Raw genomic sequence first — 18,826 nt, 5'->3', positions numbered from 1 at the left:
TTGAGGGAATTTACCATTTCTAGTTTGCACGGAGCATTTCCCTCATTCGCAAAAAAAGAAGAAGCATTTCCCTAATAGAAAAAAAAACTTTGCACGAAGCACGACTTTGCCTCCTCCTCGATCCCACACTCACAGCCCAGCCCATTGCCGTAGGTGACCAGCCACCCACACGCGACACGAGTCCTCCCATCGAGGCGAAAAAGGAAAAACCCAACTCCACTTCTCTCCCAATCCCAAAAGAAGAGAAGAAAAGTGGGGAAGAAAAGTGCAGACCGCGGCGTCTGTCTTCCACCTCCGAATTCGCCCCCCAAACCAAAACCAAATCCCTCGACAAAATCCCCAATCCCCGGCCATGGCGCGCCGCGCCCCCCGCCCCCGCCGGACGCTGGAGCTGCCAGACGACGTCATGGAGGAGATCTTCCTCCGCCTACCGGCGGACAACCCCGCGAGCCTCGCCCGCATCGCCGGCGGCTGCAAGAGCTGGCGGGCCATGGTCTCGGACCCCAACTTCGCCCCCGCCTACCGCAGGCTCCGCGACGCGCCGCCCATGCTGGGCTTCCTCTACAACTACCGCTCCACCGACGACGAGGGAGCGCCCTACTGGACGTCCCACTTCCGCGCCGCCGCGGCCCTCCCCCCGCGGGTGCGCCGCGACCGCAAGCACTGGCGCGCTCTCGACTCCCGCCACGGCCTCGTCCTCTTCGACACCCCTGAGGGTGACGGGCACCTCGTCGTCTCCGACCTCGTCACCGGCGAGCGCTGGAAAATCGACGGCCACCTCACGTTCCCGGATGCGTGTAATGCTGCAGTGCTCTGCGCCAGGGACGGATGTGACCACCGTGATTGCCATGGCGGCCCTTTCCTGGTGGCCTGCGTGGACTCCGTCGTGGCAGGGGACCGGAGGATAGCCAGCGCCATGGTCTACTCATCAGTTACTGGCAAGTGGATCGACCCGACCTTCCTCGAGCACCCGAATGTCATCGATGGCAGGGGGCACAGTGCTGTGCTGGGAAATAAGGTCTATGTCCCCTGTGTGGAGAGTGGCAGTGTCGTGGAGTACAACACGCGTGAGAACAAGCTATCTGTGATCAAGGCGCCATTTGAGGTCCAGCACCACAAGATTGAGCTCATGGGGGTGGAGGATGGAATGCTGCTGTTTGCGTCTGTGGTGAAGCCTAGGCTCTACCTATGGTCGATGGAGGCTGGTCCCAGAGGAGCTGCGGGACGGGCACGAAGCAGGTTCATCGAGCTCGGGCCGTTGCTCCCTAGTACTGCCCTCGTGGACAACACCGAAGTGTCGGCGGTTGGTTTTGCAGAAGGTGTTGGTGTCATCTTCATCAAGACAAGGGTTGGGTTGTACACCATTCAGCTCAAATCAGAACAAAGCAATCAGGTGCACAGAGGGTACATCAATAAGGTCATGCCCTACGTGAGCTTCTACACTGAAGGTACAGATAATTGCTTCCAAACATGCACATTAAGTCAAGAACGCTAAGCACACCATCGACTACTATTATTGCTTGTAGCTTAGATAGTTGAATAATTTAAGTCGGAGAGTTCCTAGTGTGGTATGTGATTCCTAAACGTCGGTGACTATGTAGAGTTTTTCTGCATAAGTAGATAGATATCTGTATGTGGGTCTGCTCGCATTTTTCTGGTTTTTGGGTGATTTGTAGAGATGTTAGGAAGTAGGAACCCATTCTTTGTGCTGTTATACTATTCATTCAGGTGTTGAGTCGTGCTGCAGACCTGGGTGATTATAGGCAACCATGAGTAACCCGTGATTTTTCATGCCATGTTGTCTTTGTGTCGATAGAAGCCAGAGAAAAAGATACAGTAGTCGTGTGGAATTGGCGTTGGGCAGATTAACTAGGCAGCTGACTAAAGAATTCCATGGTGAATGTATAATTGGTGATTTATGTTTCATTGGCTGCGCTATTATATGTTATGCTGATTGGCTTTACTAGCCGGTAGGCCTTAGTTAAACTTTGCTGATCATGTCCTAAGATTGGCAAGAGCAGTTTGCAAATCGGTCAAGTGATCAGAGCTTTGCTGTGAGCCAAGAGGTCTCTGGCACCCAAACACCCGTGTAGTATTTTGGATAGGATAACCTAGTCCCAGGCATGCACTTGTCCATGAGCCTGCTCGAATGAAAGAGATGATTTCATTGTTGTGTACTTAGAGCATTGTAGGTCCAGATTGAACCGTGTTGTGATGTGGATGCTTTACTGCTATCGCTTCGTTGATTTGGTCAGCTAGAAATGAAATGATTTTGAGAGCAGTGTGCTCCTCTCTACTCATCATGTTATCTTATGAAGCCTTGTCTCTACATGAGTTTCTACACTGGAGGTACAGACACGCACATTAAGTCATGAACGCTAAGCATACCATCGACTACTATTATTGCTTATAGCTTAGATTGTTTAATAATTTAAGTCTGAGAGTTCCTACTGTGGTATGTGATTCCTAAATGTCAAAGAGTATGTAGAGTTTTTTCTTCTATTTTTCTGCACAAGTAGATACATATCTGTATGCATGTCTGCTCCTTTTTGTCTAGTTTTTGGGTGACTTGTAGAGATGTACTAGGAAGTAGGAGCCCATTCTTTGTGCTGTTATACCATTCAGATGTTGAGTCGTGCTGCATACCTTGGTGATTGTAGGCAACCATGAGTAGCCTGTGATTTTTCCTGCCATCTTTGTCTTTGTGTTGATAGAAGCCAGAGACAAGGATACAATAGTTGTGTGGAATTGGCGTTGGGCAGATTAACTAGGCGGCTGACCAAAGAATTTGATGGTGGATGTATAGATTTATGTTTCATTGGCTGCTCTATTAGTCTATTATATATGTTGCGCTGATTGGTGTTACGAGTTGGTAAGCCTTAGTCAAAGCTTTGCTGATCAGGCCCTAAGATTGCCAAGAGCAGTTTGCAAAGCAACTAAGTGATGAGAGCTTTGCTGTGAGCCATGAGGTCTCTGGAACCCAAACATCCTTGTGGTGTTTTGGATAAGATAACCTAGTCCCAGGTATGCATTTGGTATTTGCCCACGAGCCTGCCCAAATGAAAGATACGGTTTCATTGTAGCATTGCACGTAGGTCCAGATCGAATCGTGTTGTGATGTGGATGCTTCCTGCTATCACTTTGTTTATTTGAACAGCTAGAAATGAAATGATGATTTACAATAAAGGACTGTGGGGTTTTTACCCTACAGTAAATATTCAAAAAAAATGAAATGATTTTTGAGGGCACTCTCTTGTCATCATGTCATCTTATGAAGCCTTGTCTCTTATGGTGCAGCATGGGAGCGTTTGCCAGCATCTGATGAAGCTTAACGCGCAGTTGTTGATGCTACAATGATATGACCAAATGGCGTCAGGACCTGGGTTTACTTTTTCTGCCGAGGAAGAATTTGAAGTGAACTTGAGCCTCATTCACTGCCGGTTGTGTTGAACAGTTTGTTTAGTGTGGATGCGCTTTTGTCCTATTTGTGCTTGTGCCATAAACTTGAGTTCGTTCATTCGTCCGGGTTGGGTGCGGCTCAAACTGTCCGTCAGGAGAAATTTTAGCGATCGGTTGACGGTTTTGTGGCATGAATTGGTGCAGATTTCTCCTTCTCTATCTTTGGCTGTTAGAGACGATGTTGGTGTCTTGAAAGGTCACTCTCCTGAGATTTATGGTGTGGAATCTCTCTATTCTATGCAGTAAGAAATTTCAGGGAAGCTAAAATCCCCACCAGGGTTCATTTGTTTCTGTCTGTGGCTTCATGCTATGGACAATTTCTCACTTGTTTGTTGAATGGCCTGTGGTCAAGCTGTTATTATGCCTTGTAGAGCTGTACTGTGGACTCTTTGGAAACATCGCAGTGATCTTCACTTTGATCCTTTGAGTAAGGTGGTGAACACAGGAGCATCGCGTACTCGGGAGGTGGAGGCCGCTGTGCCTGGAGAAAAAAAGGCGGCCCTTGACTCTGATGAAGATGGAGAAAATGCCCTGACGAGGTGAGTCGAACGCGGTTGTGGATTCAGTTTTTCTTTTTCTTTTCTTTTTGAGAATAGTTTCTGCAGTAGCAATTCCCCGCGACATTGAATCAGCTGAACCTGTGTTCTTTCTGGATGTAAAGACAGATTTCATTCGAAGGATGGTCCTTTGAGTAAGCAAAAAAAAATATCGCATTAGGTAGCCTTTCGTTTCGTCCTGCAACTCTCCTTTTTCTTTTGCGAATAACTGACCGCTAGTGCTGCTGCACAACCAGGCATCATAAGCGTTGAATAGTTGATGTGCCGAACTCGCTCATTAGCGCTCGGCAGTCATCTATGGAGCACCGGGCCCGATGCTCCATAGTCGGAGGAGGTTCAGAATTGCTTGTACCACTTCCAGGGAATCACTTTCAATCATGATGGGAGTTGACACCCACTTCTTGGCCCAGTCGTAAACCGAGTAACAGGGACATCAATCACGTATTGCTTGAAACCACAGGAAGCCACTGGGCCCAACCCCTCCCGCGATGAGCCCGCCACCTCCGACACAGCGTGGCTGCAACTCGCCGCCGGCGCTGGTCGACGACGCGATGCGCGAGATCTTCAAGCGCGTCCTCCCGGACGACTCCAGGAGCCTCGTCCGCGCCACCGCCGTCTGCACGAGCTGGCACGGCATCCTCTCCGACGCCGACTTCGCCCGCGAGTACCGCGCCTTCCACGGGGCGCCGCCCGTGCTGGGCTTCCTCCACAACACACGCCACAAGAGGCCGTGCGAGAAGGGGAGAATCAGAGACTACGAAAAGGAGCACGTGGTCTCCAACTTCGTCTCCACCGCGTCCTTCCGCCCGCCGGCGTGCCACGAGCGCCGCCACTGGCGCGTTCTCGACTCCGGGCACGGCCTCGTCCTCTTCCACACACCTAAAAGGGACGAGGACTTCGCTATCTGCGACCTCGTCACCGGTCGCCGGTGGGGAGTCAAGGCTGACCCCGACTGCGCTGACATCATCTGGAATGATTGGTCTGAAGAGGATGAAGACGAGGGCATAACCTGGAATGCCGCGGTGCTATGTGCTAAGGACGGCTGCCATCACATCTACTGCCATGGCGGCCCTTTCCTGGTGGCCCTCGTCGGCTCCGACGAGGAAAAGACCTTTGCCACCGTCTACTCATCGAAAACTCGTAAATGGAGTGACATTGTCTCTGGTGAGGAACCTCATGCCATCGAGACGACGGGGCACACTGTCGTTGTGGGAAACAAGGTCTATTTCCCCTGTGAGGAGACCGACAGTCTTGTCGAGTATGACATGGCTGGGCAAAAATTGTCGGTGATTGCGCTAGCTGAAGAAGAGGATGATGACCTGCCGTGGCTTCACCTCATGGGTGTGGAGGACGGGATGCTGATGTTAGCGACTGTGATGAACTTTACACTCTGCCTATGGTCAATGGAGGCTGGTCCTAGCAAAACTGCAGTATGGGTGCGAGTGTGCGACACAGGGTCATCGAGCTCGTACCGTTGCTCCCTGCTAGTGCCCTCATTGGCGTGTCGGTGGTTGGTTTTGCGGAAGGTGTTGGTGTCATCTTCGTGACTACAAAGGCTGGGCTGTACACAGTTGAGCTCAGTTCAGGCCGAAGCAAGAAGGTGCACGGGGAGACTTTTTTCAGAGAAGTGATGCCCTACACGAGCTTCTACACTTGAGGTGCATACTAGCCTCATACTGTTTTTCAAACATGCACATTAAGTCATCAACACTAAGCACACCATCGACTGCTATTACAGTTCTTTTGCTTGTAGCTTAGATTTATAGATCATTTTAGTTCGAGAGTTTCCAAGACAATGTGCGATTTCTAATCATTGATGAGTATATAGTTTTCCTTCTCATGTTTCTGCATAACTAGATATATATTTGTCTGTAGGTCTGCTGATTTTTTTGGTTTTCTGGGTGATTCTAGATATGTAGGCATCCTCCTTTGTGATGTTATACCATTCTGATACATACAAGTCAGAGGGAAAATAAATATAGTAGTTGTGTGGAATCAGCCTTAGGTAGGTTAACTAAGCAACTGACCAAAGACCTTCATGGTGTTGGGGATGTACGCTGCACTGACTGCTCTAGCATAGATGCTGTGCTGATCAGGTTCAATGAGTAGGTTAACTTCATCGGAGCTTTACTAATCAGGCCCCTGTAACACTAGGTCATTACTGCCTAGAACAGTTTAATTATCAGAGCTTTGCTCCAAGAGGATTAGTGTACCCATAACCTAGTCCCATTGCTGATAAATTAACCGAAGGAAAAAAGATGGTTCCGTTGCTATGTACCTCCAACGGGATGCATGCTCAGTTGCTCCTATGGCTCGGTTGATTTGGCCAGCTGAAAATGAAATGATATTTTCTCGAAACATAGACGACTTTTTTGACTCATCCATTAATTAACAAGAAGAGAGTTGCCCAGTTAATTGACGGAAAACCGGGCGAAAACCGTCATAAACTTGCCCACTCATGGGAACTACTCCCGAACTATGGAGCCACAGGACCCCCCAACAAACACACCCAACACAGAACAACTGCAACCTCCAAAGACCCCCCAACAAACACACCCAACACAGAACAACTGCAACCCCCAAAGACCCCCCAACAAACACACCCAACACAGAACAACTGCAACCCCCAAAGACTTGGGTCACACTAATTGAACCCCATCGACCAACAACAACTCGAGAAGGACATAACAACAGAGACAACAAACACATCTGATCTGAGCCCACGTTTGCAGCCTAGACAATTATGTCATGGAAGCACCTGCGCTTCCCCATTATCGCTCTTGCCATTGCACTTGCTAAATTTCTTCTTGCGGATGCCAACTTGAGGGCGAGCATCATCCTTCTTGCATTTGTCCCTCGATGTCTTCTGCTTCAAGAGACATCCAATCATTTTTCCGATTTAGCATCCAAGTTAGATAGCTATTCAACAAGCTTGATGGCGAAAATGTTTCCGAGGTTAGGCACTGAAGCTCCGACCACAAGAACATCATCCCGCCCGATGGACCCAGGCGACTGCGTGCCAGCAACTTCTAGAGCAGCACCGTCCTCATCAGTGGCCACCTAGCAAGGCTCCAGAGGAGGTGAAGTGGGCGCCCAAGCCACGAGTGAGGGCACAAGTGAGTCCACCTTCTTGGTGAAGTTGTCATCAACCAAGTGGCTCCCAGAAGCAAGCAGTACATGCCGGCTGTAACAAAATCATGAACAACATATACTACAACCACGATCAGGTGCCTCCAGTTGCTCACATGACAGAGGCGAATAATCTCCCTCACACGAGGTCGTCGGTGAATTCACCTTCATATGCTCCACTTATGGAGGCGTAGTAGGGCTTAGACATAGCTTCTAAAGTTCAGGCATGATTGCAGCACCAAAGCCACGAGAACAGCGATGGGCTCACCCTCAGAACACAGTGGACAAGGCAAACATCGACGAATTATCGCCAAGACGAGGGGGAAACAACCATAAAGCCTTGCCCCCTTGTCTTCCGTGGAGCCAACGCCGGTAACACCAGGAGTACGCGACGTTGGAGCAGTTTACAACATAGCCGGCATGGGGGAGAGCCTGCTCAGAGTAGCCTCCACCCGCTCCAGAATGCTCCCAACCTAGGCTAGAAGCCTCACAGCAGCTTGGACTGATCTTCAAGACCCACAGTGAAGCGCGTCCGAGGGAAGCGTGAACTTCATCGGACCTTCACAGGAAGCTGGACCTTGATGATGTTCGATGTCGATGTTAAGGCGGGACATGCACACAACAAGGAATGCCAATGAGCTAAGTGGACACTAGGGGTTGCGGCACTCGCGCGCATGGTGACCGTTCTCCAAACAGTGGGAGCACCGTAGGCTGCAAACAACCGCACGGTGCCCAAGAGCTCTGCAGCATCTACCATGAAGCCAAGCGAGGATGAGATGCGGAGCCATTGTCAGGGCCAGCGATGCCAGACGCCTCGGACCATGCCGTGACAGCACATACCGCCAACGCCCGCTTGTCACAGTCTCATGTCTCATGCCCCATACGAAGCTGAGCGGATGGAGCAGAGTATTTGGTAGTTGGTGGCGTCTGTGGGACTAGCTCCTCATCGTCACTAGCGAGGGAGTGCGAGCCGCAGCTGAGGGCGGCGTGGCAGGCGTGGAGCTGGGTTGGCTGTCACCGGAGGGAGATGGTCATGGGGCCGCTGCTGGAGGGCAGGCGGCGGCGCTGGGATGGCTATTTGCTGGAGGGGGCTGTGTGCCGGGCTTCTTCATCCGCCCTCCGATTGCATCAAGTCGGCCAACTACAGGGGGGCGGAGAGAAGCCTTGTCTGGTGGCTGGTAAGTTCCTCTCCCCCCTTATTTTTTTCTTTCCCCTCTCCCTCTTTTTTTCCCTAGAATTAGACTGTGTCCGTGTACATAGAGTCTAGGGTTCTTGATTTTAAGTTAGGTTACCCCATGTAAGACTCCAAAATCTAACCCCTTGTAGCTACTTTCATGCATACTGACATTGAACAACTTTCATGCACACTGGTATTGGACTTCCAGAATATGTATAGTGTGTGCATACATTGGTGTCCACCAGATGTCGTAACTTTTTATCTGAAATTTGACTTCCCTAGAATGCACCATGATAAATGCTTATGGGATGAGAATTCCAATAGCTGTACACCATTGATACTTCACCCTCTGTTACAGTCAACTATTTTTACAGTAAGCTACACATATTGTTATTGAATAGATCTAAGCATCTGCTATGTATGCTTACATTCAGTGACACATATTGAACACTAAATTGTTGAGAAGATACTACACATATTAAACTGATAGCTTGGTGGGTTTATTTCACAAGCAACCAATGAACAAGACCTGTATTCAGATATGTCAGTTCTATCTATCTATTTATTTATTTAAGCAAGTAGCATATGGAAGGAAGGTGGCATGGATCCTCTTGATGCCATCTTTTGGTACTAGTTGATCCACTGATTATTGTGCTTGTTAATCCAATTTGGGAGGTTACTGAGTAAAAACATGCCATTATTTGGTATTAGTCGATTAACTGATTATTGGTGATAGAAAAAATGTTCCATTGTTTGTTTGTTGCTTTTCTTGTTGGGATGCAAGTAGATGTAGTAGATAACAAATCAGAAGTCCATTTTTAACTTTGGTTGTTGATAGTAATAAAACCAAGTTATGTAACTGCAACTTGTTAACAACTGCTCCTCCTAACTTTGGTTGTTGATGCCTCTGATGTTGTGTTGGTATGTATGCCTGCTGGTTTGGTTGCTGTATGCATATTGTATAAAATGCCATATTTAATAACGGCTTGTTTGTGCCACTATTTTTTACTTTGTGGCTGTCACTTCTCTTTGAGATCACAAACATGTACTACCTCTGTACACTAATCTAAGACGTTTTTACGTCTTACATTAGTTTACAGAGGGAGTACTACATAATTTGCCTGTATTCCTTTCAAAATATGTAGTGGGCGTCCTTTGTGAGAAACCAACTGCTAATGACTGTTTAATTGCATAGCAGCAGATAAACCGAAACTATCTTCACATCTATTCTCCTACACGAGGATGTTGCAGAAGAAGGGCGAAAGTACCTCAGCCTAGATCGATTCTTGTGTACTTTTCGGTGGAGAGGCTTCATATTTATTTGCTGGATTTTTTGCCCATGTCATGGTTGCAGAGATATTGACTCTAGTTTGAAGGATCTGAGAATTTTTCACATGGTTTCGTTGCTATTTGACACTCAGAACTTGAGATATTGTCGCAATGGCCGCATGCCGATTATGTTCAAAGTTCGGAGCTTTAGCTTGGAGAACAACAGTTCTGATTGCTATGCTCGCTTATTGTGAACCACTTATTATGCTGCTGTTGTTCCGAACTGCTGCTATTGATGCCGAAATACAAGAGGATTAAATGCATTATAAGTGACATGAATTGCATGTTGAGAGGTATTTGGTCCCCAAGGGGAATTGGTGTAGGGTGAGGGTACTCTGCAGCCGAACGCAGCCGCAGCATGGGGGCGATTTCCAGCCTCCGATGAAGCCTCACGCGCAGTTGGTTGTGGTACAACGATATGACCAAATGTGGCCGAGACCGATGGATCTCTCTACTGTTCCTGCCAAGGAATGTTTTGAAATGAACTTGGGTGTCTTCTGTTGCTGGGGGTGTTGGACGGTTTGGCTAGGGCGGATGTGCATTTATACTCCTATTTGTGGTTTTGTCTAAACTGAAGTTTGTTAGGCTTTAACCCCATGAGGGCATCTCAGTTTCACCTTGCAACACGATCTGAGTAGCATACAAGGCTGGCTACAGTGGCGTGGCTGAGATGGCTATTTATTTTCAAGGATTACCAATTTTACTAAAAGAAAGAATCCTTGTTTTACAAAAGGCTCTTGAAAACAAATCATGAGCATAATCTTATTGTTTCCGTTCCATAATTCTTGTGGTAGTTTTAGTTCAACCATCGTCTTTGTCTCACAGTGATAAATTCCGAACATCGCCGAATAGAGGTTGTGGCCAAGTTGGTCATGCATTGTTGATAATTGCGTGTGCATCCGCATGAGTTGAGTTGACGATGAGCTCGACCGTGTTGGGTTGGTTCTCCCATTTCGAGATCGAGGGTGGATCGACTTGACTCACCTTTACAGATTCAGGATATCGTCAGTGGATAGGGCTGGCATGTCAAGAATTTACTCAACAAGAGGATGCGACGGGGATCGACACTATGCTATGGTAGAGTAGCACCGTAGCCCGTAACCGGCATGCAGAACGTTGTAAGCAAACCAAACCCTTGAGCCGTGATTGCTCCATTGATTCCTCCTTGGTATCGGCCCAAATTTGGATCGTGTTTGCGTCGGCGCGGACACTGCATGGACGCATGTGACGCCCGCCCTTGTCCCCTCTGACCCGCTCGTCGGTGGCACAACACCCATTCTCCCCTTCCCCTACACACCTGACACCTCCAGCCACGCCGCCACCGCTGTCGCCTCCCACTGCAGGCCGCACCGACGCTGCCCAGGCCGTCGCTGGCATCCACACATTTCCCCCACCTCGACACCGCATCTGATGCCCGCTCTTGTTGGCGTTGGTAGTCTCTTTTCACCACCGCCGTAGCACCTCCACGGCCATGCCACCACATCGACCTCACAGCCGCCTACCTAGCTCCAAGCCTGTCGGCTATGCTCCACGACAGCCTCCACTTTGACAGTCGTGCTGCTTGTGCGGGGGAGATGCGTGGGGCTCTTCACCGTCTGGCTTCTCGACCACTATTTTGGGGATCAGGGTAATGACACCAAAGTTCAAGCGCACCATGTCGAGAGTCCCAATATAAAATTCATGGAACATCGGCTTGACCAGAAGCTAAAATTGCATCCAAAACTTCTGGAAGAAGGCCACTAACAGGCTGCCTGGGCCAGGTAGCTAGACTTCATGTCAGCAATCCCCTACCCATCTCCTCCGGCAAGAAATGCAGAGATAGTTCCAAATTCTCAGTGCCAGAAACTTTGGCTGCTATTGGCCAATAATCATCCGCCGGAGAAATCCATAGCAGGTTCCGTCGTGAAGAGCTCCTTATAGAAGGAGTAAATGTGCATCACGATATCTCCTAACTACTCAACGAGGACATCTCCCTTCCACAAACAAGGAATAGAGCATTTGCGACATCGCGCATTAGCAATAGCTTGGAAATAGGCGGTATTAGCGTTCCCCTTGTAAGAGTCAATTCCGACACCCCCGCCCCCACCGCCTGATGCTGCCAAAAAAGCTCTTCACCCTTGAAGATCTCCATAAGAGAGGCTTCGAGGGTGTATTGCACGAGCCAGTCATCGACAGAGATGTCAACGCCGCCGACAATCACATCCAACGCCTAGATCCGGTCAAGCACCAAGATTGCCCCCACCAACGCGTGAATTGTCACACTGATTTGTCATAGTGATGCCAAATGTCGACAACACAGAACACCCTTGGCGGAGCGGCAGCCGCCTTCGCCCACCTAAGCCGCATTTCTTCCACAAAACCTGATGCAATAGCCCCAAGGTTTCAAAGTGGAAACACTTCGATCTAGGAGGCACCATCCCCGATGAGAAAAGCAGGGGTGAGTGATCAGAACCAAATTCTGATAACCACCTTTAGGGAGCTTAGCGGAAAAGCCACCTCGCACTGAACAGACACAAGGACCAAATCCAATACACTCTGGATTGGGTTGAGCTCTTTATTAGTCAAGAAAACCTAGCCCCTACGCGAGCGATCTCGCGAAGAGCCATCTCCACAATGTAGTCATTGAAAAGATGCATGTGCGGAAGGGCCACAATAGTCGAGCTTCTGTCCATGCGCTGCCAAATCAGGTTGATGCCCCCCGCCATTACCACCAAGATGGGACTTCGATCAACCTTGGCCTTCAGCTCCGATAAAAAAAACTGAAGACTGCCTGTGGTCAGCCGGGCCATAGACAATTATCACCTTGCAACAAAGTTTCAAAACATCTCTAGGCCAGGGACATGCTAAGAAAGAACTCCCCACGATCCATATCCTTCACTACGAAAGTGACCTCCTTGACACCCAGCAGAATGGCCCCCGCCCCGAGTGTGAATATCAAAGTCGATAATTAATTAATAAGTCCTCGATTTATTTTCCAAATCAACGGATGACCTTCACTTTATCTTACATACGCTAAGATCGCTCGGTTGTTTTGTTTGTTTTTTCGATAAAGGGCGTTTTTATTATCTCAAAATGTAGCATCAAGCGATACAAAGCACTTAGAGTACCACCCGGCCTCTGCATAACTAGGATGCACACAGCCAAAAAAAAAGCTGACAAGAAAATAAACCCGACAATTCGGCAACAGTAGAGTCCTATAGACCGACACTATGCCTATGTCGAAACGGTTGGTGGACCGATCCGGAGATTATGCTGCCACCCATGTTGGGTAAAAACCTCCATAGCCACCTGCTCCAATCGCGTACACACCGCCTTGAATAGCGGTAGGTACTCCGCACGTTGTAGCATAGACCACATACGAAGCGAGTGCGTACAACGGAAAATAACCTGCAGAGGAGAAGCATTTTTGTCATTAAAAACCAAATCATTTCTACATAGCCAAAGCGACCATAGTAAGGCGTATGCTCCCACCCTTATTAGCGTTTTGAATCTATTTGAAATACCATTCAACCAATGACCAAAAATATTGGCAACACTTGTGGGCGGATACATATTTGACGCTATTTGGATGAATGACCACGTAGAACGCGCAAACTTGCATTGAAAAAAAAGGTGTTTGATTGTCTCGTCAAGAGTACAAAAACAACACTTCTTACTTCCTGGCCAGTTGCGTCGTGCAAGGTTGTCTTTGGTTAGCACAACACCTCTACGAAGATACCACATGAATATTTTAACTTTTAGTGGAATCTTTGCCTTCCAGATTTTCTTGTTATTGCTCTCCGGTACCTCAGAATGCGTGAGCGCACGATACATAGAGTCTACCGTGAAAGATCCTGATGTAGTAAGGTTCCAGCGAAACACATCACGCCCTTGCGTCAGGTTAATCAGATCCAGACGGGATAACAGAGTATGCCATGACATAAGTCGGGCGCCAACCAAATCCCGCCTGAATGAAATATTCGGCGGGGATGAGCTGAGCACCTGCGCAATAGTATTGTTCTTATCGCGAGCAATGTTGTACAAGGCTGGATATTGTTCTCGGAGACTGGCATTGCCTAGCCAGATGTCTTCCCAGAAACGAATCTCTGACCCGTCCTTTATCGCGAAAGACCCAAAGCGAAAGAGTTGTTTCTTTGCTGCCATTAGGCCAGCCCAAAAGTGTGAGTCGCCAGGTTTCCAATATGCCTGAGACACCGCCTTTTGGCCTAGATACTTGTTGCGCAGCATGGTTTGCCAAACACCATCCTCAGTAAGAAGTTTGAACAACCATTTACTAAGTAGGGCCTCATTCTTGACCTGCAGGTCATGAATTCCAAGGCCACCTTGGTCTTTCGGCCTACAAACCACACTCCATTTGGTCAGCCGGTATTTTTTCTTTTCACCATCTCCTTGCCAAAAGAATCTAGACCTAAAATAGTCCAATCTTTGCAAGACCCCTTTTGGGAGTTGGAAGAAAGAAAGCATATAGAGAACCATATTTGTGAGGACAGAGTTTATCAAAACCAGTCGTCCTCCAACTGAGAGCAACTTGCCTTTCCAACTGCTCAACCGTTTCTCTAGCCGCTCCTCTACATGCTTCCACTCCGCAATGGTGAGACGTCGATAATGACTAGGTATTCCCAGATATTTGATCGGGAATTGGCCAAGTGCGCAACCAAACAGGTCCGCGTAATCAGCCGCTGCCTCCACGGCTTCTCCAAAGCAGAACACTTCGCTTTTATGGAAGTTAATTTTAAGACCTGACATCTGCTCAAACGCTGACAACAGGAGTTTCATGTTTCGAGCCTTGTCCAGGTCATGTTCCATAAAAAGTATTGTGTCATCAGCATATTGCAGAATAGAGAGGCCACCATCCACAAGGTGTGGCACTACCCCAGCAATTTGCCCGTCCTGCTTGGCGCGCTCAATCAGAATAGCCAACATGTCAGCCACAATGTTAAATAACATTGGGGACATGGGGTCACCCTGCCGTAGTCCTTTTTTTGTCTGGAAGTAATGACCTACATCATCATTGACTTTGATGGCCACACTACCTCCAGTTACAAAATTTTGGATCCACTTGCACCATTTTTCAGAGAAACCTTTCATCCTTAGGGCCTGTTGGAGAAAAGACCATTTGACCTTGTCATAGGCTTTTTCAAAGTCAATTTTGAATACTACTCCACTTAGGTTTTTCCGATGCATCTCGTGGACGGTTTCATGCAGGATTACTACGCCATCAAGTATATTCCTTCCTTGCATGAAAGCCGTTTGAGATGGTCGGACAACATTGTTAGCTACCGAGTTAAGCCGATTCGTAGCCACTTTGGTGAAAATCTTGAAGCTGACATTAAGGAGGCATATGGGTCTGAACTGCTGGATCCGTTCAGCCTCCTTAATCTTTGGCAACAAGACAATCTCGCCAAAATTAAGCCTAAATAGCTCAAGTCGGTCGGCATGAAGACAATTGAACAACTCCATAAGGTCATCCTTGATGATATCCCAGAAATTCTGATAGAATTCTGCGGGGAAACCATCTGGGCCTGGAGCTTTGTTATGTTCCATTTGGAACACCGCAGCTTTCACCTCCTCTTCCGAGAATGGTGCCGTCAGAATATCGTTTTCTTCTGCCGTGACTTGTGGAATGTCATCTGTTCGGGTCTCGTCGAGGGTGAAATTCCCTTCAGCCGGCGCTCCGAACAGAGATTTGTAGTATTTGGTGATATAATTTTTGAGCTCCTCTTGACCTTCGATCCGCCCCTCATCTTGTTGGAGACTATAAATACATTTCTTCCTATGCCGCCCATTAGCGACCAATTGGAAGTATCTTGTATTACTATCACCCATCAAAATGAAATCGGCTTTGGATCTCTGGTAGTATTTGATCTCCTCTTCTCCGAGAAGACGGGCAATCTTCTCATTAGATTGATTTTTTAATTCAATCTCTTGTTGAGATAAGATGCGCGTCTCTGCAATTTTGTCGAGGTCATCAATAATGGTAGAGAGCCGTTGTTTTTCTTTTTTATAAATCCCGTTGGTATGTTTGTACTATATGCTAGCATATAGCACAGCTAAAAGGAAGTACGTACTATCTGTCAGAAAGTGCCTATGATGTCCAACAACGAAGTGTAGGTGCCAGTGATGGCAACAAACGCCCCAAGCAGCAGGATGCCGACGATCGCCGCGACCTCGACACGGCGCAGGCCTTTGGCTTTGTAGATCTTGAGGTAGCAGAGGCAGGGGAAGAAGACTGTGCCCATGACGCTGAGGAAGGAACCGATGAAGGACATGAGGAAGCCGAAGAACGGCACCATGGACGCCACCGCGACCGTGCTGATAAGAACGGTGGTGCTGACAGCCACCCTCGCCGACCCACTCCCCGCGAGCGAGAGCCTCTCCTCGATTGCCGACGTGATGGGCGCGACGAGCAGCGCGTACTTGGTCAGCGGGTTGATGAGAGTCATGACGATGGCGATCTTGGTGTAGAGCCTCCCTGATGGCAGGTTGAGCGTCACCTGCGACTGCACGTCCTCTCCGTAGATGAGGTAGCCCAGCACCGCCGTGAACCCGTAGTTGAGGCTGCAGAGCACCGAGGAGATGAGCAGCACTTGGGAGAAGCGCTCGCGGTTCTTCATGGACGAGTATATCGTGGGAAAGACGACATGGCCGGTGAAGCAGACGAAGTAGAGGCCGAGGGAGGCGGGCAGGCCGGCGAGGTTGAGGACGTTGCCGTTCGTGCGGAACCCGGATTCAGAGACTCCGGCCCAGATCAGCGACGCCGTCAAGGCCGCCGACGCGACGAGCCCGAGCGCCGACACGTAGGCGAGCACGCCGAGGTTCCTGAGCCAGGTGGTGGGCAGCACGACGGCGCCAGCCAGGACGATGAAGAGCTGCTTCCCGCGCAGCCGGTAGCCGGGGAGCAGCTCCACGCCGGCGCCGGGGAAGAGCTTGTCGAGGTTGTCGCCCTCGAGGACCAGGAAACTGATGGCGACGAGGTAGAGCTCCACGTACATGAACACGGCGACGGTTCTTCGGCCGGCGGCGCCGAAGGCCAGCTGGCCGACGTCCGGGTAGGTGGCGACGGAGCCGTCGGCGCGCATGCAGCGCGCCATGAGCGTGCCGGTGTAGTAGCAGACGGCGCCGACGAGGGCGAAGAGCGCCAGGCTGAGCCACCCGCCCCGCGACACCGCGTACGGCATGGTGAGCACCCCGATGCCCGAGACGGCGTTGGTGAGGTTGAGGCACGTCCTGGAGAAGGAGGCGCCGGCGCTGCGATACGGAGGGAGCTGCGCCTCGGCGTCGCGGTCAGCTCGCTGCCCGGTGGCCGTGAGAAGTGGCTCGCCGAGGGGGCTCGCCGTCGCAGCGAGGCGGCTCGTCGTGTGGTCTTCCATCTCTGAACAGCCACAAGATGCAGTCGATCGTTCGGACGATTGATGCTGCTGTGCTGACTTGCCAGGCTACGCGCGGCCGGGGCTGTTTATAGTGGGTGCTGGTTTATGAGACTTTGGCACGTGACGGTCTGCCGGCAGTTTGCCAACGCATGCAACGATGACTCCAACATCGGCCAGTCAAGAGATTTTGACACGCCAAAGTTACACAATCTATCAAGAGTTTTTCACCTTTGCTCCACTCATGTGTGGTCCATGCAACCACATGTGAAGGAGTACTTCACCCTCGTCGCGCCGCTACATTCACGTACGTGCTAGGACACGGTCGATACATATGCATGTGGGCTGACGCTTGCATGTTCGTGATAACGGTGCGTTTTCAATCCGGGCACATGCATGCATGCAGGACAACCGTGTAACTCCTTGTACCCACAAAAGAGACCTAGCCCGTTTTAGAGAGAACGTGAACAATTTATGATTGGATCCCTATAAAGGTGGTTGTACCTTTAGCCCACGGTGCAGCAAAATCTGTCTTTGCTTAGTGTTCGGCTATTCGTGGAGTGTTTTCTTACGGGTACGCAACATTGAGGCTCTCTGCTGGGTAGAGTACGTTCTAAAAACCACTCGGCCTATTTACTGGTACACGGTGCCGCCGGGGCTTTGCCGATTATCGCTAGAACAATACTTGACATAGGCAACAAACTCCGTATAAATTCAAATAGAATACCCAGCACCCTTTCAGCTCACGCCATGTTCCTACCTCCCAGTATATATCTGTTAAGCTACTAAGCACCATAAGTTTGAAGCCTCTTGTTTTTTTTTTTTTTTGAGAAAACTCATCAAGCTTTTTATTCCAAAGCAACGTTCATAGATACAACTGTTGGGTCATGAGGATTTCCCAACCACACATGTCTACCTAATTGTAGGTTACAAGAAAACTTGACAAGTTTATGAGCCTCATAGTTATAGTTTTTGTGCTCATGAATGAAATTACATAACTGAAAACTACTTTTACGACCTATTATTTCATGTACTATAGCAGCATGGAGTCTTCCCGTCCCCCTGTTGATGTCGTAAACCACTCCTTGACAGTCAGACACAACTGTGATCTTATGCAGATTAAGATCCTCTGCAAGAGATAGAGCTTCCCTGCAGGCGAATGTCTCGAGCATCACTGGGCCAGTCACTCCCGGGTATACCACCGATGAGGACCCAAGGCATAGACCCTGACTGTCTCTACAGACAGCCGAAACTGGTCCTCCTCTTTTGTGGTGGGTGACCGCGCCGTCAACATTAATCTTCATACAGTCTTGAGGCGGGGCAAGCCACCTTTCTTCAGTGAAACGGGGAGATCGACAGACTGCAGTAGGCGGCATGGTCGGCTTTTGTAACTGCTGCAGCTCATGTAAGTAGGAATCCACAAAGGCGGTGGTTTGGACCGGGCTCTGGAATATAGCCTCGTGGATTGCTTTTCGCCGGGTTCGAAAATCTAGTGCTTGGCGTTTGGTTCTTTATTGGCTGTCATCTGTGACACGAGTTGCTCATCTGAGAGAGCCCAAATACAGCGTGACATGGTACACGAGAGGAGCGCGTGTCTCCATGAGTTCTCGCAGCCACACAGGGGACATGCATCTTGGACGGCCATGTTTCACTTGTGTAAGACATCCGTAGTCGGAAGCGAATGCATCGCCAGCCTCCACATGAAAACCTTGACCTTGGAGGGCACTATTAAATTCCAAAGTGATGTCCAGGATTTACCTTCAGCTTGTTCGTTGGATGTTTCACTTCTTAGCTCGAGCCAACTCTCT

General features: G+C 49.3%; 2 protein-coding genes and 1 pseudogene across 2 annotated transcripts; 2 read left to right on the top strand and 1 right to left on the bottom strand.

Moving 5' to 3' along the window:
• The first annotated feature begins 223 nt into the window (after positions 1–223).
• LOC125552769 lies at positions 224–3,719 on the top strand. Its single transcript, XM_048716433.1, has 2 exons — positions 224–1,448; positions 3,298–3,719. The coding sequence occupies exons 1-2, from the start codon at positions 353–355 to the stop codon at positions 3,330–3,332; spliced, it is 1,131 nt and encodes a 376-aa protein (XP_048572390.1). The 5' UTR covers positions 224–352; the 3' UTR covers positions 3,333–3,719.
• A 137-nt stretch (positions 3,720–3,856) lies between these two features.
• LOC125552768 lies at positions 3,857–10,315 on the top strand (annotated as a pseudogene).
• A 5,129-nt stretch (positions 10,316–15,444) lies between these two features.
• Positions 15,445–17,065, bottom strand: LOC125554189 (amino acid transporter AVT1I-like). Its single transcript, XM_048717782.1, has one exon. It carries the CDS (start codon positions 17,019–17,021, stop codon positions 15,726–15,728), a length of 1,296 nt encoding a protein of 431 aa, XP_048573739.1. The 5' UTR covers positions 17,022–17,065; the 3' UTR covers positions 15,445–15,725.
• Positions 17,066–18,826: the final 1,761 nt, after the last annotated feature.

The sequence above is a fragment of the Triticum urartu genome, chromosome 4 (assembly GCF_003073215.2).
Source record: "Triticum urartu cultivar G1812 chromosome 4, Tu2.1, whole genome shotgun sequence".
NCBI classification, from domain to species: Eukaryota; Viridiplantae; Streptophyta; class Magnoliopsida; order Poales; family Poaceae; genus Triticum; species Triticum urartu.
This window is presented reverse-complemented; position numbering and strand designations above follow the sequence as displayed.